The sequence below is a fragment of the Dicentrarchus labrax genome, unplaced genomic scaffold (genome assembly GCF_905237075.1).
Source record: "Dicentrarchus labrax unplaced genomic scaffold, dlabrax2021, whole genome shotgun sequence".
NCBI lineage: Eukaryota > Metazoa > Chordata > Actinopteri > Moronidae > Dicentrarchus > Dicentrarchus labrax.
In genome coordinates, this window is record NW_026136704.1 from 21,637,960 (window position 1) to 21,657,576 (window position 19,617).

The following is a 19,617-nucleotide window of genomic DNA, read 5'->3' on the forward strand; positions in this document are numbered from 1 at the left end:
TGTTTGTGCTGCTTTTACACAGTATAAGTGACAATCTTTAAATACAACTCGGCCAAAATATATTCAAGAAAACGTATTTATTTATTGGATCAGATAGTAAAGAATAGCAGCATTTCATTGTAAAGGATAAGATAAAAAGATATAAAAATATTTACACAGTGTGAAAAGGAAAGTAAAACAGAAAAGATGACCCTGAGTTCATCAGATTCTTGAGGTTTAAGCAGTGACAGCGTCGTGCTCTTTGAACACGATGGTCTTGGGGTTGATTCCCACACTCTTGGTGGTGTTGTGAGTTTTGTAGATGCCGATGAGACGATCGGCGATCTCAAACATGTTGTTCCTCAGGGAGATGATGATGAACTGAGCGTTCTTCGTTTGCTCCTGCACAGATGAGAGGAAAGTAAAAATTCAGATTCATGCATCTTAAGCATGAAGAGTAAACATTTATCCACACGGCTATAAAAATAACAGGCACAGTGGAGACAAACAGTTTGGCTTTGTAATTTGTTTGGATCCGGCTCCAAGAACAGGTGATTTTTCTGAACTCCTCCATTATTACACAACAAACACTGAGCTCTCATGAGTCAGTGATTACTGCACTGATTAGTTACACAGTTCTTAAAATATTCTGGCTAATACAATAATGTTGGGTCGCTGCATCATCCAACCGCACCCGTTTAGTGTCTTTAGTGAGTAAAGCTGATTCAAAGTTAGACAGATGTTAGTCAGTAAGGAGGCTTGTTACACCACCACTCGAAATACACCGATCCATACTCACGTAAATGTAACAGGCGACAATGGAGACGTTCTTGAAATCAAGAGCAGCATCTATCTCGTCCATGAAGTACAGCGGTGTGGGTTTATAGTGGTGCAAAGCAAACACCAGAGCCAAGGAGCTGAGGGTCTTTTCACCTCCTGACAGGTTAAAGATCTTTTTCCAGCTCTTCTTTGGAGGACGCACGCTAAAGAGAGAGAGAGAGAAAATCAGCACTTATGTCAGTGGGAGTCATCGTAATGTGCCACTGGTCTTTAACCAGTTTATTTTTCTCCTCTCTTACCTGAACATGATGCCCTCAGAGAACGGGTCTAAACTGTCCACGAGCTCCAGCTCCGCATCGCCGCCCAGTGTGAGCATCTGGTAGTTTTCCTTCAGCTTGTTTGTGATCATGTTGAATCCGGTCATGAACTCATTGAGCCGTTGTTTGCGCAGGTCCTCGTAGCCGCGCTTGAAACTGTCCCTCTCTGTAGTGATCTCGTCCAGCTGAGCTACGCGCTGCAGGTACAGCTCCTCCTGAAAACACACACATGGACGTGCATTGACTGTTAGTGTAAGATTCATTTATGACTACATTTGTGAAGCTCCTGATGTTAGAAGGACGCCTGGTCGGATTTTGTGCACACCTTCTTCTTGTATTCTGCAATGGCTCCGAGGTTGGGCTTCATCTGAGCACACTGAGTCTCTAACGTGATCATCTTGTTGATAATGACGTTGGGATCGGAGATTTCTTCAAGTGCAGCAGAATTAAGAACGGGGAGTTCCTCTGCTGGCTTGTCCTCGATGGTATGAAGGGACAGCTTGGTGGCCTGAAGAATGTAAACAACAATCAACACTGAAAGACAAAGTTTGTATCCGAAATCTTGAACATTTTATCATTAAAAAAATCTATTACAATAGCCGATTAATCTGTCAATAACGAAAACCTATTTTGAATTCTTACGCAAATGATTGATAGGTTTGTATGTGATGAATTTTACTAGAAAATAAAAAAATTAACATTTGGTGAGTCAGAACTGTTCTTTGTTTTTGTTATTGCTGGTTAGGAATATTAAATCATCCTCTCTCTTGCATAAACTATAGCTGATAAACTTTAAAATACCAAAATGTGAAAATATCAGTTATCTTATCAGCTGAAAAAAAAATCCACATCATGCATCCCTAATCAAAACAATAGAAAGTACATGAAGCATCGTGTTTGTTACTCCACTGGAACCATTTTATCAATGTCCCTGAGCTCCCAGTTCTTAACAATGTAATGGTGAATGTAATGTAATCATTACCAAGAGAACAATAATTCTATGGTACAATAATAAAGCCTGAATTTACACAAACACCCCTTCCTCACCCACCTCTTTCTGCCAGTGTTTGATCTTGTTGTTGTGTTCAGTGATGGTGGTCTCTATCTGCTCAATGCGGAGCCGGACACTGAGGGACTCCTCCTGCAGTGCGTGCTCCTGCTGCTGCAGGACCTTTATCTCTTTCAACACCCCCTGATACTGCTCCTGCACCTCAGGAAGTGCGGCCTAGAGGACAAGAAAAAAACAGTGGTACTCAACTTATTTCAGTGTTTACTTGAAATTCATTTAGACAGTAATTACAGTAATGAAGTTGTTTAACTTGAAAAAACTCCTATTACTAAACCCGGAAATAGTCCAGAATTATCATCACAAAGCCATAATCCCATAGAAATCACTTGCATACTTTACATAGGTTTTTTCTCTTAAAAAAGGTGTAAAGCAGGACAGTAAGATATTTGGTAAAATGTAAATAGTGTTTCTTTTGATTAAAAAGGTTAAAAACTCATATTGTGAGAGCTTTAAATGATAAGATCCACAGTCCTAGCTATCTACACTGCAAGAAGACCAGGTTTATGGTAAACTATTGTCAAAAATGCTTTTTTTTAAAGTTATTTTTTGGGGCTTTTATTTCCTTTATTGAAAGTGACAGCTGAAGATAGACAGGAAGGGGGGGCAGAGAGAGGGGGGATGACACGCGGAAAAGGGCCGCAGGTCGGATTCGAACCTGAGCCGCTGCAACAACTCCGTACGTGGGTCGCCAGCTCTACCGACTGAGCGAACCGGACACCCATCAAGAATGCTTCTTTGAGCTGGAAACTACTACTTTTGGATATATTGGTATAAAATATCCACACATATTCCTGCGCAAATCTGTACACAAACAATGAGTCTTAGACATAAAGCGAATTAAGAGCCAACCTCAGCCTCCTGACAGGCCTTCATGATCTCCCCGGCCTCCTCTTCTAGTTTCTTCAGTTGTTCTGTGAGCTCAGCCATCGACTTCTCGTTCTCCTCCAGCTCACTCTGCACACGATTCACACTCTCCTCGCACTTCTTCAGGTTGCTGCAGAGAGGACACAGGACACAAAAGACAGATATTAGCCTCTGTCAGAGTGGCAGTGGTTAATGTGTGTGTGAGTGGAAAACTGTTGATAATGTCAGGTTCAGTCTTGCGAGACAAAACTGTCACTGGTGACTCTACAAGGATCTCAACTCAGTGACCGTCAACATCATTTTTTGATTTTTATCCCAGCTGACCCACGCTGACGTGTTCACACAGGAGGTGTAACGTGAGCAACAGCAGCAGCATCTTCCTGATGTGTTGAGGCACAGTATGGAGTGTAGGTCACCCGTGTTCTGGCAGTACTCAGAGCTCAATGTACAATTAATGTAGTTATGAGTCTAAAACAGAAGAAGGTAGATTTGGATGGAAGATGTAACACTTCCTGTATACACACACACAAGACTGATAAGTACCGGCTCAGGTTAAACCCTTTGTTCGACTGAGTCATTACTTCCCTGTCCTGGGAAAAAATAGGTAGCATATCCTGTTTCTGGGCAAAAAAAAGACACAAACACACCTGTATTGGGAATTCCTCTGATACTGAAGAATCAGAGGAATTCCCAATACTGGTATCGGGATAGGAACAACTCTAGATAGGGCATACCATTGGTAGACACAGCACTTGTTCTCTGTCTGATATCCCAATGGTCACATCCTCTGCCCTTTAGTAACACTATGTTTCAATACAGCTAAATGCACATCCCAGTTTTAACTGACTTATTTTTCTTTTTCTGTTGTTTGGCCACTGTGTGAGAGTAAAGTATTTCTTTAATGCGGCTTATAAATACTACTTGCTACACAGAGTTAACAGTAATCCCTGCACTGAGACCCTCACTCAAATTAATATGGCATGCCCTCTCACGATCAATGACAAACTTGCGTGATGAGACTGACATGCAAAAAATAGCTATGAGAAAGAATTAGAGGCAGTAATTTTTGTTCAGTCAGAAGTATCTGACCATGGATAGTGTGGATGGATATAGTGCGTATTTTAGAGTGAAGTTAGACATTAGAAACTGCATCAACACTGTATTTGACGGAAAGGAAATTGAACAAAGGCTGCCCCGGTGTGTCTCACTTTATAGGCTCCAGTGTGTTCTTCACCGGCTCCTCCAGCTGAACAAACCATGTCACATGCAGCCACCAGTGTCGTTTTACTACAGCAGGCCGTCAGGCTGTCCTGTCCACATGGTCAATCTTAATGTTAAAGCTGCAGATACTCATGACTAGATGCCCCTTTTAAATGCTGCGGCCACAATGATTAACTCAAAGGAACCAATGACAACAACAGGAAGAAGAAAGGACACTCAGAATCCCCCGGTACAGGGTGTCGCCCCCTAGTGACAGACAGGAGAGATGCCTGTGAAGTCTGGGATGCCTCAGTGACACTCAGTGATCACTGTTGATATCAACTAAAATTAAAACTCCAACGGTTCAGTATCCCCCTTAGAAACATAACACACACACTGTGCTTTTAAAATACTAAATTAATAATTATGTGACTTTAGGATAGTTTCATATACAATTAAATGAGACAATGTGCCAACAAATGTGCTCAAACTAAGTTGCTATTCATTGCTCAGCATTTCGGATTTTATAACAGATTTTGTCATCAACAGACACTAAGAGTAGCAGATTCTTGTGTGTGTGAACAGCGCAACCACAAGTAATTACAGAACTGAAACATGCATTATTTCCTCACCGGCCAGCTGTCTTTATGGCCACTTGAGCCTTGGTTATGGTGGAGGAGCAGTCATCTAGCTCCTTGTTGACCTTGTCAAGCTTGTCCTGCTGAGCCTTTAGCTTGTGGCTATTGATGTCTACAATCAGGTTGTGGAGCCTTTTCACCTCATTTTCCACCTTTCCAGCCTTACTGGACGCTGCCTCGTAGTCTGAGAGAGCAAGAGAGGTTATGAGGGCGCAGAACAGAGAAAGGAATAAGACAGAATGAAAATATCTTCTATCTAAATATCTCTTCAATTCATTTAGACATTAAAAAAAGAAAACAAACAAATTACAACTCATTCTTACATGAGATCCAATATGAACTTAATAACATATTTAACAATTTACAACAATATATCTCTCTTTACAGTTTACAGTAGAACCGTACCTTTCTTGAAAGCCTCCAGGCTCTTCTCCATCTGTTTCTGTTTGGTCTTGTCTGGGGCAGCAGCCAGCACATTGGCCTCAAGTTCCTTGATCTGAAGTTTCAAGTGAGTCTCCTGGTCAGCAAGACTCTGAAGGAAGGAAAGAAGGAAAATAAATTTTTTTTTTTTTTTTTTTTTTTAAATCAGTCCATACCGTCACATTTTATGGTTGGCTGTGAATAAAAGAGGATGTTATTTAGATCACAAACACAGCCAAATGAGTGAGACACAGTGAATGAAAAGGAAGAGGTGTATCTGCTTTACAGTCATGCTGTTGGAATATTTTTCCAGGGTATTCTTCATATCTCGGAGCAGCGGCTGCAGACGCTGGATGTTCTCCTCCAGCTGCAGCTTTCTCTCTTGGCAGCCCTGCAGCTTCGACACTTTCTCATTCAGCTTGCTCTCCATACGATCGAGCTGGAGAAAACACACAAATATATCACTATCAGTTTTATGTTACTGAGAACTTGAAATGATGTCGTCTTTGTAGTTTGTTTTTGTAGTTCTCGTTTAGAATCACACTAAAAAGAACGACAGTATGAAATGTACAATAATTTCATGTAAGAAGAAAAAAATGAAATACAGAAAGTATTACACTCTTTATATTAAACAGTTGATTTCAATTTACATGAACTGAAAATATCAAAAGTAATCTTTTTGAGCTTTTGTATTGCATTGTGTGTTGGTTGGACAGTATGTCCTTTTGTTATATTGTTAACTTATAAAAAAGTCCTACGATATTAAATTAAGCAATGCTCTGGCACAGATGTCAATCTGTTGGTAACCCTAATTCTGCATCTGTGCACCATTTGGCTGAAAAACTAACAGTATGAGTTTGATTTTTTTCCAGATTAAGTTCAACAGTAAATAAATTATTATTTAAAGGTGCAACAAATATAATCACAGCTCGTTTTCTTGTCCTATATAATTACTGTTGTTGCTGCATTAATATCTTTCAGTTAAGTGCAAATTAAAATAACCTTTTCAGCTTTCTGCAGAGCAGGCACAGTTGTGCAAACCATTACCGTGGACAAATCGTTATTATAAATCACGCAAAACATTTTACTGAAAACGTATGCATATCTAGACAAAGTTTAGCAAAGTAGTACCAAATACATATCTCTTTGAATATTGGGGCAGTTGGACCCATTTACTACTCTAAGACCTCTGATAAACACCAACCCTTATGAGAGTACTTTGCACTCACCGCCTCCTGTGAGAACTCGGTGCCAATAGAAGAGCCCATCCTTCCCTTCAACACTCTTCCTCCTCCAGTCATGGTTCCTGACAGAGAAAAAAAAAATCAGACTTGTGTGAACAGAATGTGTGTATGTATTATACTCTTCACAAAGTGAGGCACAAGTATACGAACTAGAGATCAGCCAGATAAAGTTCTGAAAGAGTAGGCCACCCACCAGCCATCTCGATTATCTGTCCCTTCAGGGTGACCACTCTCCAGCGCCTGTCTTTCTGGAAGGCCATCCTTGTGGCCTGCTCCATGTCCTGGGCCACCAGGGTGTCCCTTAGGGCAAAGTAGAAAGCTGGTCGCACACTTGCATCTTTCACTCGCACCATGTCGAAGAGACGAGGGCTGTCCTCTGGAGTGCGAATGGGAGCCATGTTCTTCTCCCACACCCTCATCTGAGCAAAGAAAGTGAAGACGAGTGAGAAGGAGACGGAGCAGCGAGATAAGGAGAATGTTTGTTTTATCCGAAGAAACCTGAATAGCTCAACGTTAGTTTAATGTTTACCTTGTCAAGACCGATGAAGGTGGCAACCCCAATGTTCTGTTCTTTGAGGAACGTAACACATTTCTGAGCTGTGTCAATGGTATCCACCACGATGTTGTCCAGAGCACCACAACTGGAGGAAATGGCCACGTCATACTTCTCCTCTATGGCTCCAAGGTCTCCCTGCAAGAACAAAAATTAGTTATAAAAACAGACGTTTAATGCTTAAACATTGAATAAAATACATTTGTAACAGTGGAGTTGATCTTTATATAGCAGTGATAGGACTCAATTTGTTGTACACATCATAACTAGATGACCATAATTTACATTGTTGCTGTATAACCCTTTTTATTAATATATTATTTAATACCAATCTTCCAAAGATGCCAGGGATTCTGCCACTCTTCTTCTGCTGCATGAGGGCATCCAGGACTTTTCCTCGACTGCGGTTGGAGGACAGAGAGCTCTTGGCTTCTTCCACCTTCTGCCTCATTTCCCTCACCACTTCCCTAGTCTCATTATCCATCTTCATCAGCTGGCCCAGCTCTCCCTCATCCTGCAGAGAAAGAGAGAGGAGAAGCTCACACAAATGACACCATCCACTGTGTAGAAATACTCAATAAATGTAGTGAGTGCAGCTGTATGTGTAGTGGTTTCACAGAAGCTTCAGATTTTTAAAAATGTTTAATGTCCCATGTACATGATGCCTAAAATAATTACCATCTAAACAACAATGTTGATGTTGGTGTTGGTTTTACCTTCTTGAGCTCCTGTTCTTTCTGGGGTATTTTGACTTCCAGGTCTTTGATGGCGGCACGGCGCTCACGCAGGGTGTCAGAGGTTGTCTGAAGTGTCTGCTTAGCCGTGTTGAGCTGCGTCACAGCTGTGTTGTGTCGGCTGAGGTAGATGTCAAGCTCTGACTGAGCCAGGTCCATACGAGACCGGGTCTCATTTACAGCCTTACTGAGCTCCATCAGCTCTTTCTCTTTGGTCTAGAGAAGACAAAAAGAGGAGAGGTAGGATTGGAAGACGAAATGTTTACTATTTAAAGTTAAACAAAGGAAGCAGAGAACCAACACTCCGACTGTGTATACAGTACACACACCTCTTTGTCCTGTTGCAACCCGCTGGTCTCTTCCTTCAGACTCTCCATCACCCCCTTCAATTTTTCCTCTTCTTTCACCTTCTGCTTCTCCAGCTCTTCCCTGCGAGCTGTTGCCTCAGAGATGGCCTTTTCACTGCTGGCTGGTACACCACGCACTTCCTCCAGCTGAAAGAAGAGCCAGACAGGAGAACATACAAAAAATTAAAAAATACATGAGATGCGTCCAACTCTGGATTCTTAGCCACAGTGGCTACACCTGTCTAGATTCAACTTTTTTGTTTCATTAAGACACACTTCAACCCAACAGTGATTTACTAATTAAATTAGATAATGAGATAAAAGGGATGAGTGAAGACTTTAGGAGACAAGAGGTATGAAGTAAATGGATTGAATACATTTTGCGCCAGTGCCAGTTACAAGCAACTGTTCTACACATTCAGAAACAGGCCAAAACACACAACTGTAATCAACTATAAACACACATTGAGGACTGAGCAATCCCTGGTTAAGACTGGCACAACAGTTTGCTGCTTGGCAGGGCTGAAACAAGGCAAGGAGTGGTGTGTGTATATAGTCTATGTTTTGTAGGGTTAACTGCGGGTGAAATGTGAATGTGGCTGCTGGGAGTGTTACACAAGCCAGGCCATAGTTGACTACCACACAGCAGAACACTGCTCCCCAGAGGTCCGCCTGCCTCTGACCAAGACGTTTCCAGAGCACAACCATTGTAGGTGGAGCAGATAAGCTTTTAGAGGAGAGAGGGAGATGAGAAGATATAACTACAGTTATGAGGGAACTGTTTAACTCTAGGTTTGTGTGGAAACGTTTTTCAGTAAGTGTGCAAGTTAGAGAAACATTAGTCTAAGAGACAGGACCATGATTAATAGTTGAACGCAGCATGAGTGGGCTATCAATAGGCACACACTAACAATAAACTTGTGTGTTATTTCACAGCCCCCTAGTGGCTAGTTTAAGGTAGATAGCCCTTCCTGCCATGAAATTTAATTTACAAGTCTATACAGGGTTTTTTTTTTCTATGGATAATGTCAATTAGAAAGAAACACAGGGATTTCTCTTTACCCAAGGTAAGAAAGAAATATGAAAAATTGAAGCAAGGTCCCTACACACTCATATAATATTCAGTCACATGCCAGTAGCAATATTCACATGTTTCTTGTATGAAAGCCAGTTTCACTGTAGTTAGTATTGCTTTGTATGGCTGTAGCTATCATGCAGAATGATGTCAGTTACATTTCTCTGGAAACAGTAACTCCACCAGCAGCCAGGCTGCTTGTTTAAAAAGCTACATAATTACAAATGTAGCTGCAATATTTTTTCCCACAATTTCATATCATCTAAAACTTAGAAAATGTTCATTTTTCACAAGAAAATCCAGGTTCAAAACATTTTAGAATTCTTTATCTCTAGGAAATGTATGACGTAGAATCAATGTTTATTATGGCAAATAACTAGTATAATAAGGTAGACAACATAAAATGAACCTTTTAAAAAAACAACACCACACACACAAACAGTACACTGTTGTGTTTACAACTGTAAAACACTGACATGTGAAATAAGGGATGCTTTGGGGGGAAAAAAACACTTCAACCTACAAGTGAGTTGAGTAAATCTGATTTCAAACTAACCAAATAAAAAGGCACAGATAGTTTAAAATGTCTTTGTTTAATACGGCAATTTATTCATCATGCAGGTTTCTTTAAAGCCTTGACAAATGTCTTTTTCCGAGGCCTCAAAACAACAGCCCCTTGTGTTTTCTATAAGCAACGGAAATTGTATTTTTAGTGCCCATGTTTCTTTCTTGGCCATGGGACAAAATAAACACAGTAACATTGGAGTGTCATACCACTGGAGCTAGCTTGTCTTGACTGTAGTGCAACCCCTGTATTTGTTAATGGATATTTATTGTAAATGATGAAAAATGGCTACAATTGCGCTCTCCTGACAGATTATATGTCTGTGTGCCTCTGAACACTGTGAGAATGATGCTGTGATACTGTCAGAGTGAAATAATCCCAACTACTGCAGAGTAGCAAACAGTAACAGCAAGTTAAATGAAGTCATTGAACCGTGTGTAAAAGTGGACCACAATTTAAACGCCAACACACCTTTTCTTTGTCCTTTTCCAGCTGCTTCTGCAGTTTTTTGTTTTTGCTCTTGGAGTGTTTAATCTTCTCACGCACTTCAACGTCCTGCAGGTCCAGCTGGGTGAACTTCTCCTTCTGGGTCTCAATGTACTTGTTGAGCTTATTTTGTTTCCTGGTGGAGGAACAGCATTTTTATTGTGTACACTCAAGTCAATCGTGGAAGAATCAACTGAAATATTAGATAAACTATGAGAATCTGAAAAATAATAAAAAATAATAAATACATAAAGAATAATAGGCTCAGTTTTTTAATATAACAACAAGCTGTTATTTGCCAGTTTTCAGTTCCTACACATTCCTTCTTTTCAAAGAAGTGTAGTTTAAAAAAAAAATAATCCATGGTCATCAAAGCCAAAAAATCTATGAAATTATGGCATCTAGAACAACATCAACTTTATACAATTTTTTTGGAAGGGAACAACAATTCAATACTTTTTTTGCAACCATTTGTGGAATAATAAAATTTTAGGACACACAAATTACTACTGTTACTTCTATGCTTTTCCAGATCTGACCTGGAATTTTGCCTCTAAACAAAACTGCTCAGGGTAAGGCCCTGACAACAACCACAAAATTATTTAATTAGTAGAAAAGTTAGTGACATTCAAAGCATGTTAAATTGGATAATAGAAGGGGAGAAAAGAAAATGCCTTACTTCTCCACATTTTTGAGCTCTTGGTTCAGTTCCTCAGTCTCCTGTGATATCTTTGTATTTTTCTCAGTGAGCTCCTTGGTGTCCTCCAAGATATTCTGCTTTTCCTGCTCTTTATCCACCACACGCTTCTGTAGATCATGACTAAAGGCAAAGAGAGGTCAGCAAAAGCCAGTTAGAGGTCAAATTGTAAAATTAAAATAAACATAAAAATGTGCATTTATTGTACAGATATTTTTTTCTTCTATGCTACTGTTGAAATGTAATTAAATTAGATTGTTTAATTTGTCTTGCACAGAGAGATGGTGCTGGTGCACTCACACATAATATTGGCAGAGCTGACTCTTGTGTTTGAAGATGTCATTCTCCAGGGTGAGGAACTCCACAGCTTTGTTCTTTTCTCCCTCCAAAGCGTTCTTCTCCTTCTCAACTAGCTTCACTCGGTTTAGCTAGGAAAGTGAACATGTTGCAGTACTTAATATCAGGTGAAGAAACTTCTATAAAATTCCTAGACACAAATCATATGCATTAGTGCCATGTTTAAAGGAAGATCTATCTCTTTTTTTTTTTTTTTTTAACACAGCGTCTCCATCATTCTGGTGCAACATAAATATTTTGATCACAGCTATAATAGCATTCACTTGTTTCTAATCCCTCCAGTATCTCATTACCTACATCGTACAAAAAAAAAAAATTCAAAAAAATACAAAAAAAAAGAAAAGAAATAAAGAAATTTGTCAACCTACTAAGATAACACAATCTTCATAAGTAAATACATGTTCACAAAATGTTTTCTATGAAATACCGGGAGTCCTGTCTGGGGTAGTACCAACTTATCTTACATACTTCAGTTACACAACAATAAAAATGTATTATTTTCATCCGAGATCCGTGCATCAAAAGCTTCCAAACACATACACACACAAGAGAAAGCATCTTTAAAGTCTAACGTCTACTCTATAAATAAACAGCAAATGAAGTCAGGACACAGGAAGGAAAGTTGGTTAGCTTATGAGTGTGTGAGCAGATAGTGTATGAGTGTATGTCACCTTCTCTCCCCTCTGCTCATTCAGTAGCTCAATGCGGCGGGACAGGGTTTGGATGGGCTCCTTGAGGCGGCAGGAGCCGATAATGTCCTCCAGGTACTCCAGCATGCCCTCATCATGCTCTGTCTGACCTTTAGGTTTCATCATGGCAATCTGCTCCACCTCACCCTACATACAATCCAGAACAACACATGGATAAAGACATACATGCAGTCATTTACAGAAGAAAATAGATTTAAACTTTCTAATAAAACTTTAGACTAAAAAATGTAACTAGATTTAAATTAAAAATGTGTAAGATGATAAAAAAAAATGTCCACAACACTTACTATTAAGATATGTGGTCAATTGAATTTATAGCTCTAAACTTGCAATAATGCTGGTCTGTGACACACACACACACACACACAACTTGGCAGATACATGTTCAGTGTACCAAAAATTAATTTCTAGAGTTGCCCTTTGAAAACACAATGACTTTTCCAACTCAGAGACACTAAGAGTAATCCCCAGTATTAAGCAAACTGTTCAATCCAAAACAAAAAGAGAACATAAAATTAAAATTGTGAACTTCTCATTCTTCAAAAATATATAAATAAAAAATTTAGATGATTCAATTTGACCTAAGTCTTGTAGTGTAAAGTAAATAATGTTATCAAAGACATGTGAAACATGCTTCAGAACATCAATGTTGTAATAACACATTATCACCTCACCAGCCCACCAACAATCCCTACCGAACACATCACCTGTGCTAAAATTATAATAACTAAATTTAAAGAAATTTTGAAACAAATGCTTTTGATATCATGCTAAATTTGACTTCTTGAGGCCACACCTTAGTTAAATTTCCAAATACTGTACATGTGTACTGCTTGGCCTCAGGTTTGGGACAACTCTCCAGTCTAATTATATTTGTTTTGACATTTGTTTATTTTTATTTATTTATTTTTTGAGACAGACTGGCTTAGAATGACAATATTGCATAGTAACATACACTACATAATAAATTAAAAAAGTTAAACACAAATTAAATCCTGATATAGTTAATACCCGGTGTCCCAATTTATGTTTCACTTATATATAAGCACAAAAATAGCAGCTCACATATTATTTTTATGTATGAAAGAAAGGAGAAGCCAGTAGAGAGGAAGGGGGGGATCCCACGTCATCATCTGCTCTGACCAGTGCACAAAATACACAGCTTCCCCTTAGCAGAGGCCTGGAAAAGTGACCTTGGAGAACAAGCTAAAGCCTCTTCCCATAGTCATGCAGCCATGTCATAGACAGAGAGCTGAAAAGACTACATTCAATGAGAGTGAGAATGGACATACATACATACATACATACACATACACACACACACACACACACACACACACACAAAAAGCAAGACACATGTAATCAACCAACTGACCACAAAACCACAGTGGAGGGCAGAAACCAAGTGTTCACCTGAAACTACCACATACTGTTAAAACAATAAAATTAAATAAAATTAAAAATTGTGACAACAAAGATTTAATCTGCCATTTTGTTCTAGTCTGACAAGAGTCAAGCCTTGAGTTAATTAGTAATAATGGGTAGGTCACACATCTAATACAATCAGAAGGAGTAGTAGTGTAACTAGTGAGCAATCTCAGTGCAAAACAATCCTTAATAATAAAAAATATTTTTTTTAAAAATGAGGAAAAAAAATTAACAACAAAAAGAAACAAAAAATATACAGGAATGCATTACATTCACAGTGGAGGTAAAAACCAAACTAAAAATGTTGAACCAATATTAAAGCCATGGTAATGGAGGGTGTTTGATCCAGCCACACTGAAGCAGCACTGCTAATATTGGGGTTGGGGTCTGTTCTCACACGCCAATATTTACGTGCTGCTAAAGCGTGGTAGGTACATGGGGAAGGGAGGGGAAGGAAGGTCCAACTTGTCCCCACTGGTGGGTCAAACCCATCAAAGATTCCCCCACTGCAAAATCTGACTTAGTAGGTCAACTACAGCCACTCACATCCAGGTCCGAGTGTGGGTAAAATTGCATTTATTCCTTAAAATTCTAAAGCAGCAAATAATGGTTCGCACCTTTTCCACATTGTTTCAAACCATGATGCGCTGCTATAGCAGTCTAAGGGGCTGGCAGAGGACACATCCTCTGCTTTTCCAATTCCAGTGCAACAGGTTATTCCCACTGCCAGGCATGGCTTTAAAGGTAGCCATGAGCCATTTGACTCAAAAGAGGACTGGGAAATGGGCAGAGAATGAAGAGCAGGAAATCTTTGACAGAATGGGATGGTCACAGCAAAGATTAAAACAAAAGCACAGTTACAAGTGGAAGAGGGAATTACATTTAAAAAAATGTACAATTACCTGTAAGATCAGAAATCTGTTGTGGTCTAGGTCAATACCATGGCTTCGGAGTAAAGCCCCCACTTCTTTGAATGTGGCTTTCTTGCCATTGATATGGTAGGCTGAGGAATTGTCTTTGTTAGCAGTCCTGGAAACATAGAACTTGCTGTTGGGGATGACTTCGTAGTCATCTCCTTCCTGGCTCAGAGGGGGGGGAGGGGCACAAAACACAGACAAGCTCAGAGCAGAACAGTTAAGGAGAAACTCAAACATCTACACATCAAATGATAAACTCATATTACTGACATATTACTGAGAAAAACAACCCCACATTAAAAACAACTAAGAAACAGGCTTGTTTAAAAAAGCACACAACAGATCCAGGCCAGCTACACTAACATGTAAATAAACAATATCAATATTGAAGTGTATTCTATGATGTTGCATTGACAAAATTAAAACAACATGTTAGATAACGTGATGAGATTATAAATGCAATGCAAAAAAGTAGGTAACTTGCCTTAAAATGAATACATTTTAGAAACAAGTGTAATAATTTAAGTTGTGCACACCACCTCTTTAAAAATATTTTTAGGTTTCAAAAATGGCACATTGTAAAGCCAGAAGAGTTCATAGAATTATGCCCTTAGTTAAGCACCCTCATTTTAATTTTATTGTAAACTGATGGACCAAACAGAAAGGCTTGGATCTATTTAACAGTAGTAAAGGCAAAACTTACACCCCCTGTGGCAGATCAAATTTAGTAACATATTTAACTCTAATTCTTTAAACTACAATCAGTTTTCCGAGTAATTTGTGATCTAATGCAACAGACTAAAATTGTCTCTTAATATAAACACCCATTTTATTGACATTCCACAGTACAATCAAATAGGCAGAGCCTAGTCATTTAATGGCATATTTAAAAATTATTCAAAAATAGACAACTCAATTCAGGCTCATTATGAATTGAATACTGCATGTGTGGGTGATAGTTCTAACTTTCATGACCGATTTGAGTCTGTTTTTAGTCACTGGTGTAATAACTGTGTAGCAATATTATCTCATGAGCATTGAGGAAAAAAAATACATTGAAAAAATCTAAAAAAATATATCTGTCCACTTGAAAATATTTCTATTCACCTCTTTCGATTCTAACTGCGTATTGATTAATTTAGGCACGGTCAGAGTGAGTGTAGTGTGTATTTGTGTGACAGAGATACAGATATATATATATACCTTATCAATAATCTTTTGAAAATGCACTTCCACAGTACAGCTTTGCACATCTTTGTGTTTATCAGAGCTGTGAATCAGCACTGAGAGCTTTTTGGATCTGATCTTTTGAGCTCTGTATCCAAACACAAAGAGCATCGAATCTATCACATTGGACTTCCCACTTCCATTTGGACCAATGATGCATGAAAAGCGCTGAGAAAGAGGAGAGAAGATAAAAAAAAATATATAAAATCAATTATCTAAAAATATACTGCAGCCACATCAACAAATAAAGTAAATGTTTTAACTTTAGAAGCTATATGTGAACATTTGAGCATAGTAAGATTGTGATAGTGAATGTATTCCAAGTGGGTGTAGTTAATTTTTATTTTGATATACCTATATTTGCAGAGCAATGAGGGGAGCAGAAAAAGGTGAAAAGACAAAGTTTATGAAAAGTCATAATTTAAGGGAAATGTCAGAACATCACTAGATCACTACCCCATGTACGATACACTCACTAAATCAAAATGGAGGAGTGTGACTTTTTCCACTTTGAAAAAAAAAATAGAAAAAATTAAATAAATGTTATAATGTAGCATCATTAATATTTTTGTAATTTTTGTGTATACCACTACACAAGGCAACATGTGTGCAGCTACATAACATGAATTTAAAGACAAATAAAAAATAAAACTGAAGAAACACTACAAATGATGGTAAATCTGTGAGCTTAACACAACACATTAACAGTATTTCCCACGCAGGCTTGACATTTGTAACCATGTTTGGTTGTACCTTGTGAAAAGGCCCCAGAATCTGCTCGCCAGCATAAGATTTGAAGTTGCGATTGACTAAATGTGTTATCATTAGGCGAGGGGCACCCGGTTCATTGGCCATTGCTGGGGGCGGTGGTGAAGGGATGCTACCGAGAATCTCCTCTAAACTTCGATTATCAACTGCCTCGGCAGCTTCTCCGTGAGACGGATCTGTGGCACAGAAAAAAGTACAACTTTTATTCCTCTGTGCGAGTCGTTTCAGGTGGGGGACAGTGGTGCTTGGGGGAGGGGTAGAGGAGCATAAAAAACAAACAAACAAAACACAGGCAGCAAGTTAACAACAGCAGTCAAACAACGACTCCCGAGAAAGTTGACAGGCGTTATTTTTCTTTGTTCTGGAAACAAGAGCCAACCCCAAAAAAAGAGAGAGAGAGAGACCATGGCCGCTTATGAACAAACCCACATTATTATACAAACGCTCTCAACGAGAAGCGTTGATACGTGAGAGTAGATGCGCCACATTCATTTCGTCGATAATAAATAACTAAAGTGTACATTTCGATCACCAACGTCACATTTTCACTCATGCTGAACTGCACTCAAAACACAAGACAGGGGGGAAATCTTGTTTTCTGGTGATAATGTATAACGTAAAAGCGATTATGTTGCCATCACATCATGCCACAACGACCTGTCCAAAAATCTATTGTGCTCACATAAGCATAAACAAGCTATGGGGGTCGATGTTTGTAAATTAAATTCTTGCACCCAGTGAAGCATTTCAACATATCCCAGAGAACACAAACATCACTTAATGCCTATGTGCATCTTAAGCTTCGCATACAAATTATCACACAAATTACAAATGACCAAGTTATAAGAATTACACCAAACACCCTCTTGGTCTACTACATAAGACGTTTTTTCATTATCCGAAATAAATTACCTCGTTGGCTGAGAAGATCCGAGGAAGAAGTGCACTCGACGATATCAAAATCATCTCAAAAATCATAAGACATTTATTGATGACTGACACTTTAGAAAAAAATATACCAGCCATTCTAACTACGTGTTGAGGTTTGAGTAAGGAGGAGGAAAAAAAAAAAAAAAAAGAGGCTTCACAGCTGTGCCAATTGGCCACTACCAATACAGCAATAGACGCAACGCCATTGAAGTGAGCTAAACTTATTTAGATTCACAGACACCAAAACACCCTTTGTTACTTGCCAGTTGTCGGCCGTGCCTCCTCTTGGCCATTGGAGTTAGTTACTTGAGGGGGTACATCCAGCTCCTCTTCGGAGTCATCCCGAGGCTGCGACCCTTTCCCTCTTGGCTTGGCGGAGGCAGTTGAGCTCTTTGCAGTTTTAGATGGCATGATTTGAAATCTGAAGGGGTCATTGGTAAGGGAGAAAAAAAAAAAAAAAAAAAGAAGGAATATCCATGAGTGGTTTTTATGCCTGTCAATCTTCCCCTAACTCCACTTTTAGTCGGTCACACGCAGCTACCGTTGTCAGGCTTAAATCATTACCACAGTCAGATCTCACTGCCGCCCATATAAACTGTTAGTCGGTATATTTTTCATTTGGTAACATAGTTTTTTTTTTTTTTTTTTTTAAACAATAGCTGAAGTAACAACATGAATAATAATGTTTGTCACCTGAACTAAGTGAGTTAATAAAAACGACTCACAGCCTGATAACATAAAGAGATGGCTGCCAATCGGCGAATTAGATGCTGCTCTAACACTAAACCCAAATAACAGTAAAAATAAATAAATAATAATGGCCTCCTCCTGTGACAGGATCGTTTAGTACCCTACTGCCACTGAGGTGGGCATTTGATCTGCGCGTCACGAAGTTGGGGCAGTTAATGACCCTCGCAATGTTGGGGGGGAAAAAACAACAACAGGAAAATAAGGTTAAAGTAACGTCAACTAGGAAAACAAGTTCAGTTAATATGCAAATAGCTAAATTGTCTCCCCCACAGCTCCTAGCCTAGCCTATGTTAACGTTATATCGTCTCTACTGGACAGACGCAGGAAAAAAAAAAAAAAAAACAGGCTCTCTGGTTGGTGGTAAAGGAGAAAACGTCCTCAATTGATCGAGGTCTCAAACTAATCCACTAATATTCACTTTAATACTCCCCTCAACTTTTACGTTGGGGGCGGAGGTGCAGACGGGGCGACTTCGCTAGCTAATTGGAGAGAGAGAGAGAGAGAGAGAGAGAGAGAGAGAGAGAGAGAGAGAGGCGCACATTCAAAGGGCGACTGTAACTGAACAGTAACGTTGGACTAATGGTAACGTTATAATTACAAGTACGTTTGCCATATAAGTTCAGTAACGTTACCGGATTTATAAAAAACACACACACACGGACCGTTCACGTTGCCACGTTACTGTTTCCACTCTGCCAAGTTAGCTGCTGTGGCTAACTATCTGATGTAAAATAACGCTCTGGAGCTAAAGCTAACGTGATTGCTAACTTTGATTAGCATCCGCGTTGTGGGTCTGTAACGTTAACGCCACACTGTAAACGTACTGTACTGTGAGTTAGAGTTATGGGACTCTCAATGGGCGCTTAACTTAGCGTGGGTGCAAGTAAACTTAACTAGGAGCTAAAGTAGTTGACATACACCAAGGAGGTAATTGCAGGTCGAAGTTTAGGAACATTAACCTTAGCTTAAACAATCGGTAAAGTTGTTACTGTTATGGGTGCGTGTCTACGAAAAGGCTAATTTTGTTAAATGTAGTATAAAAGGAAAAAAATAGATCAACTCTTCCTTATATTTCCTAATATTATCACCGTCGGTCAATACGTTTCCCACCGTAGCTAATGTTAAAACGCAAGTTAACGCCGTTAATGTTGAGTCTGGTTTGTAACGTTAACTAACGTTGTGCGTTTCAGCAAATAGACGGAACCCAGCCGTTACTCCCAGCCAAAGTGCTCCTATGTACCTTTCCACGATATAAACACGGTCCGTCAAGAGTCCTCCCTTTCAGACTCAAATCGCGGAGAGAGAGAGAGAGAGGGAAGAAAAAAAAAAAAAAGTGTTCGTTAATCCAAAATTTGGCGAATATAATCCACAAAACAATTTCAGCCCCGTGTCATTCCGAGTCGCTCTCCCTACTTGAAAAACTCTAACTTGTAAATGGCGCCTAAACTCTGCCGTCGAACCAAATTCGTTACAAACTGACGCAAGGCACCATGGAACGTTCAAAGGGCAAGGGAAAAAAAAAAAAACACGAAATTCAAAAAAAGGGGACGAAGCCAACTCCG

At 39.3% G+C, this 19,617-nt stretch overlaps 1 protein-coding gene across 3 annotated transcripts; it reads right to left on the bottom strand.

The window, feature by feature from the left end:
- Window positions 1-62: 62 nt before the first annotated feature.
- On the bottom strand, window positions 63-19,495 carry smc4 (structural maintenance of chromosomes 4). Of its 3 annotated transcripts, XM_051397842.1 has the most exons (24): window positions 19,296-19,495; window positions 17,569-17,726; window positions 16,361-16,551; window positions 15,584-15,775; window positions 14,366-14,542; window positions 11,997-12,161; window positions 11,269-11,396; window positions 10,951-11,091; window positions 10,257-10,407; window positions 8,128-8,292; window positions 7,781-8,014; window positions 7,393-7,578; window positions 7,041-7,202; window positions 6,705-6,930; window positions 6,497-6,573; window positions 5,554-5,706; window positions 5,253-5,379; window positions 4,842-5,031; window positions 2,995-3,139; window positions 2,128-2,301; window positions 1,402-1,584; window positions 1,059-1,291; window positions 779-962; window positions 63-381 (listed from the first exon to the last, which is right to left on the bottom strand). In XM_051397842.1, the coding sequence occupies exons 2-24, from the start codon at window positions 17,714-17,716 to the stop codon at window positions 217-219; spliced, it is 3,897 nt and encodes a 1,298-aa protein (XP_051253802.1). In that variant the 5' UTR covers window positions 17,717-17,726; window positions 19,296-19,495; the 3' UTR covers window positions 63-216. The 3 variants fall into 3 exon arrangements, with proteins under 3 accessions (XP_051253802.1, XP_051253803.1, XP_051253804.1); XM_051397843.1 differs by lacking the exon at window positions 15,584-15,775; XM_051397844.1 differs by lacking the exons at window positions 17,569-17,726; window positions 19,296-19,495 and adding an exon at window positions 17,288-17,446.
- Window positions 19,496-19,617: the final 122 nt, after the last annotated feature.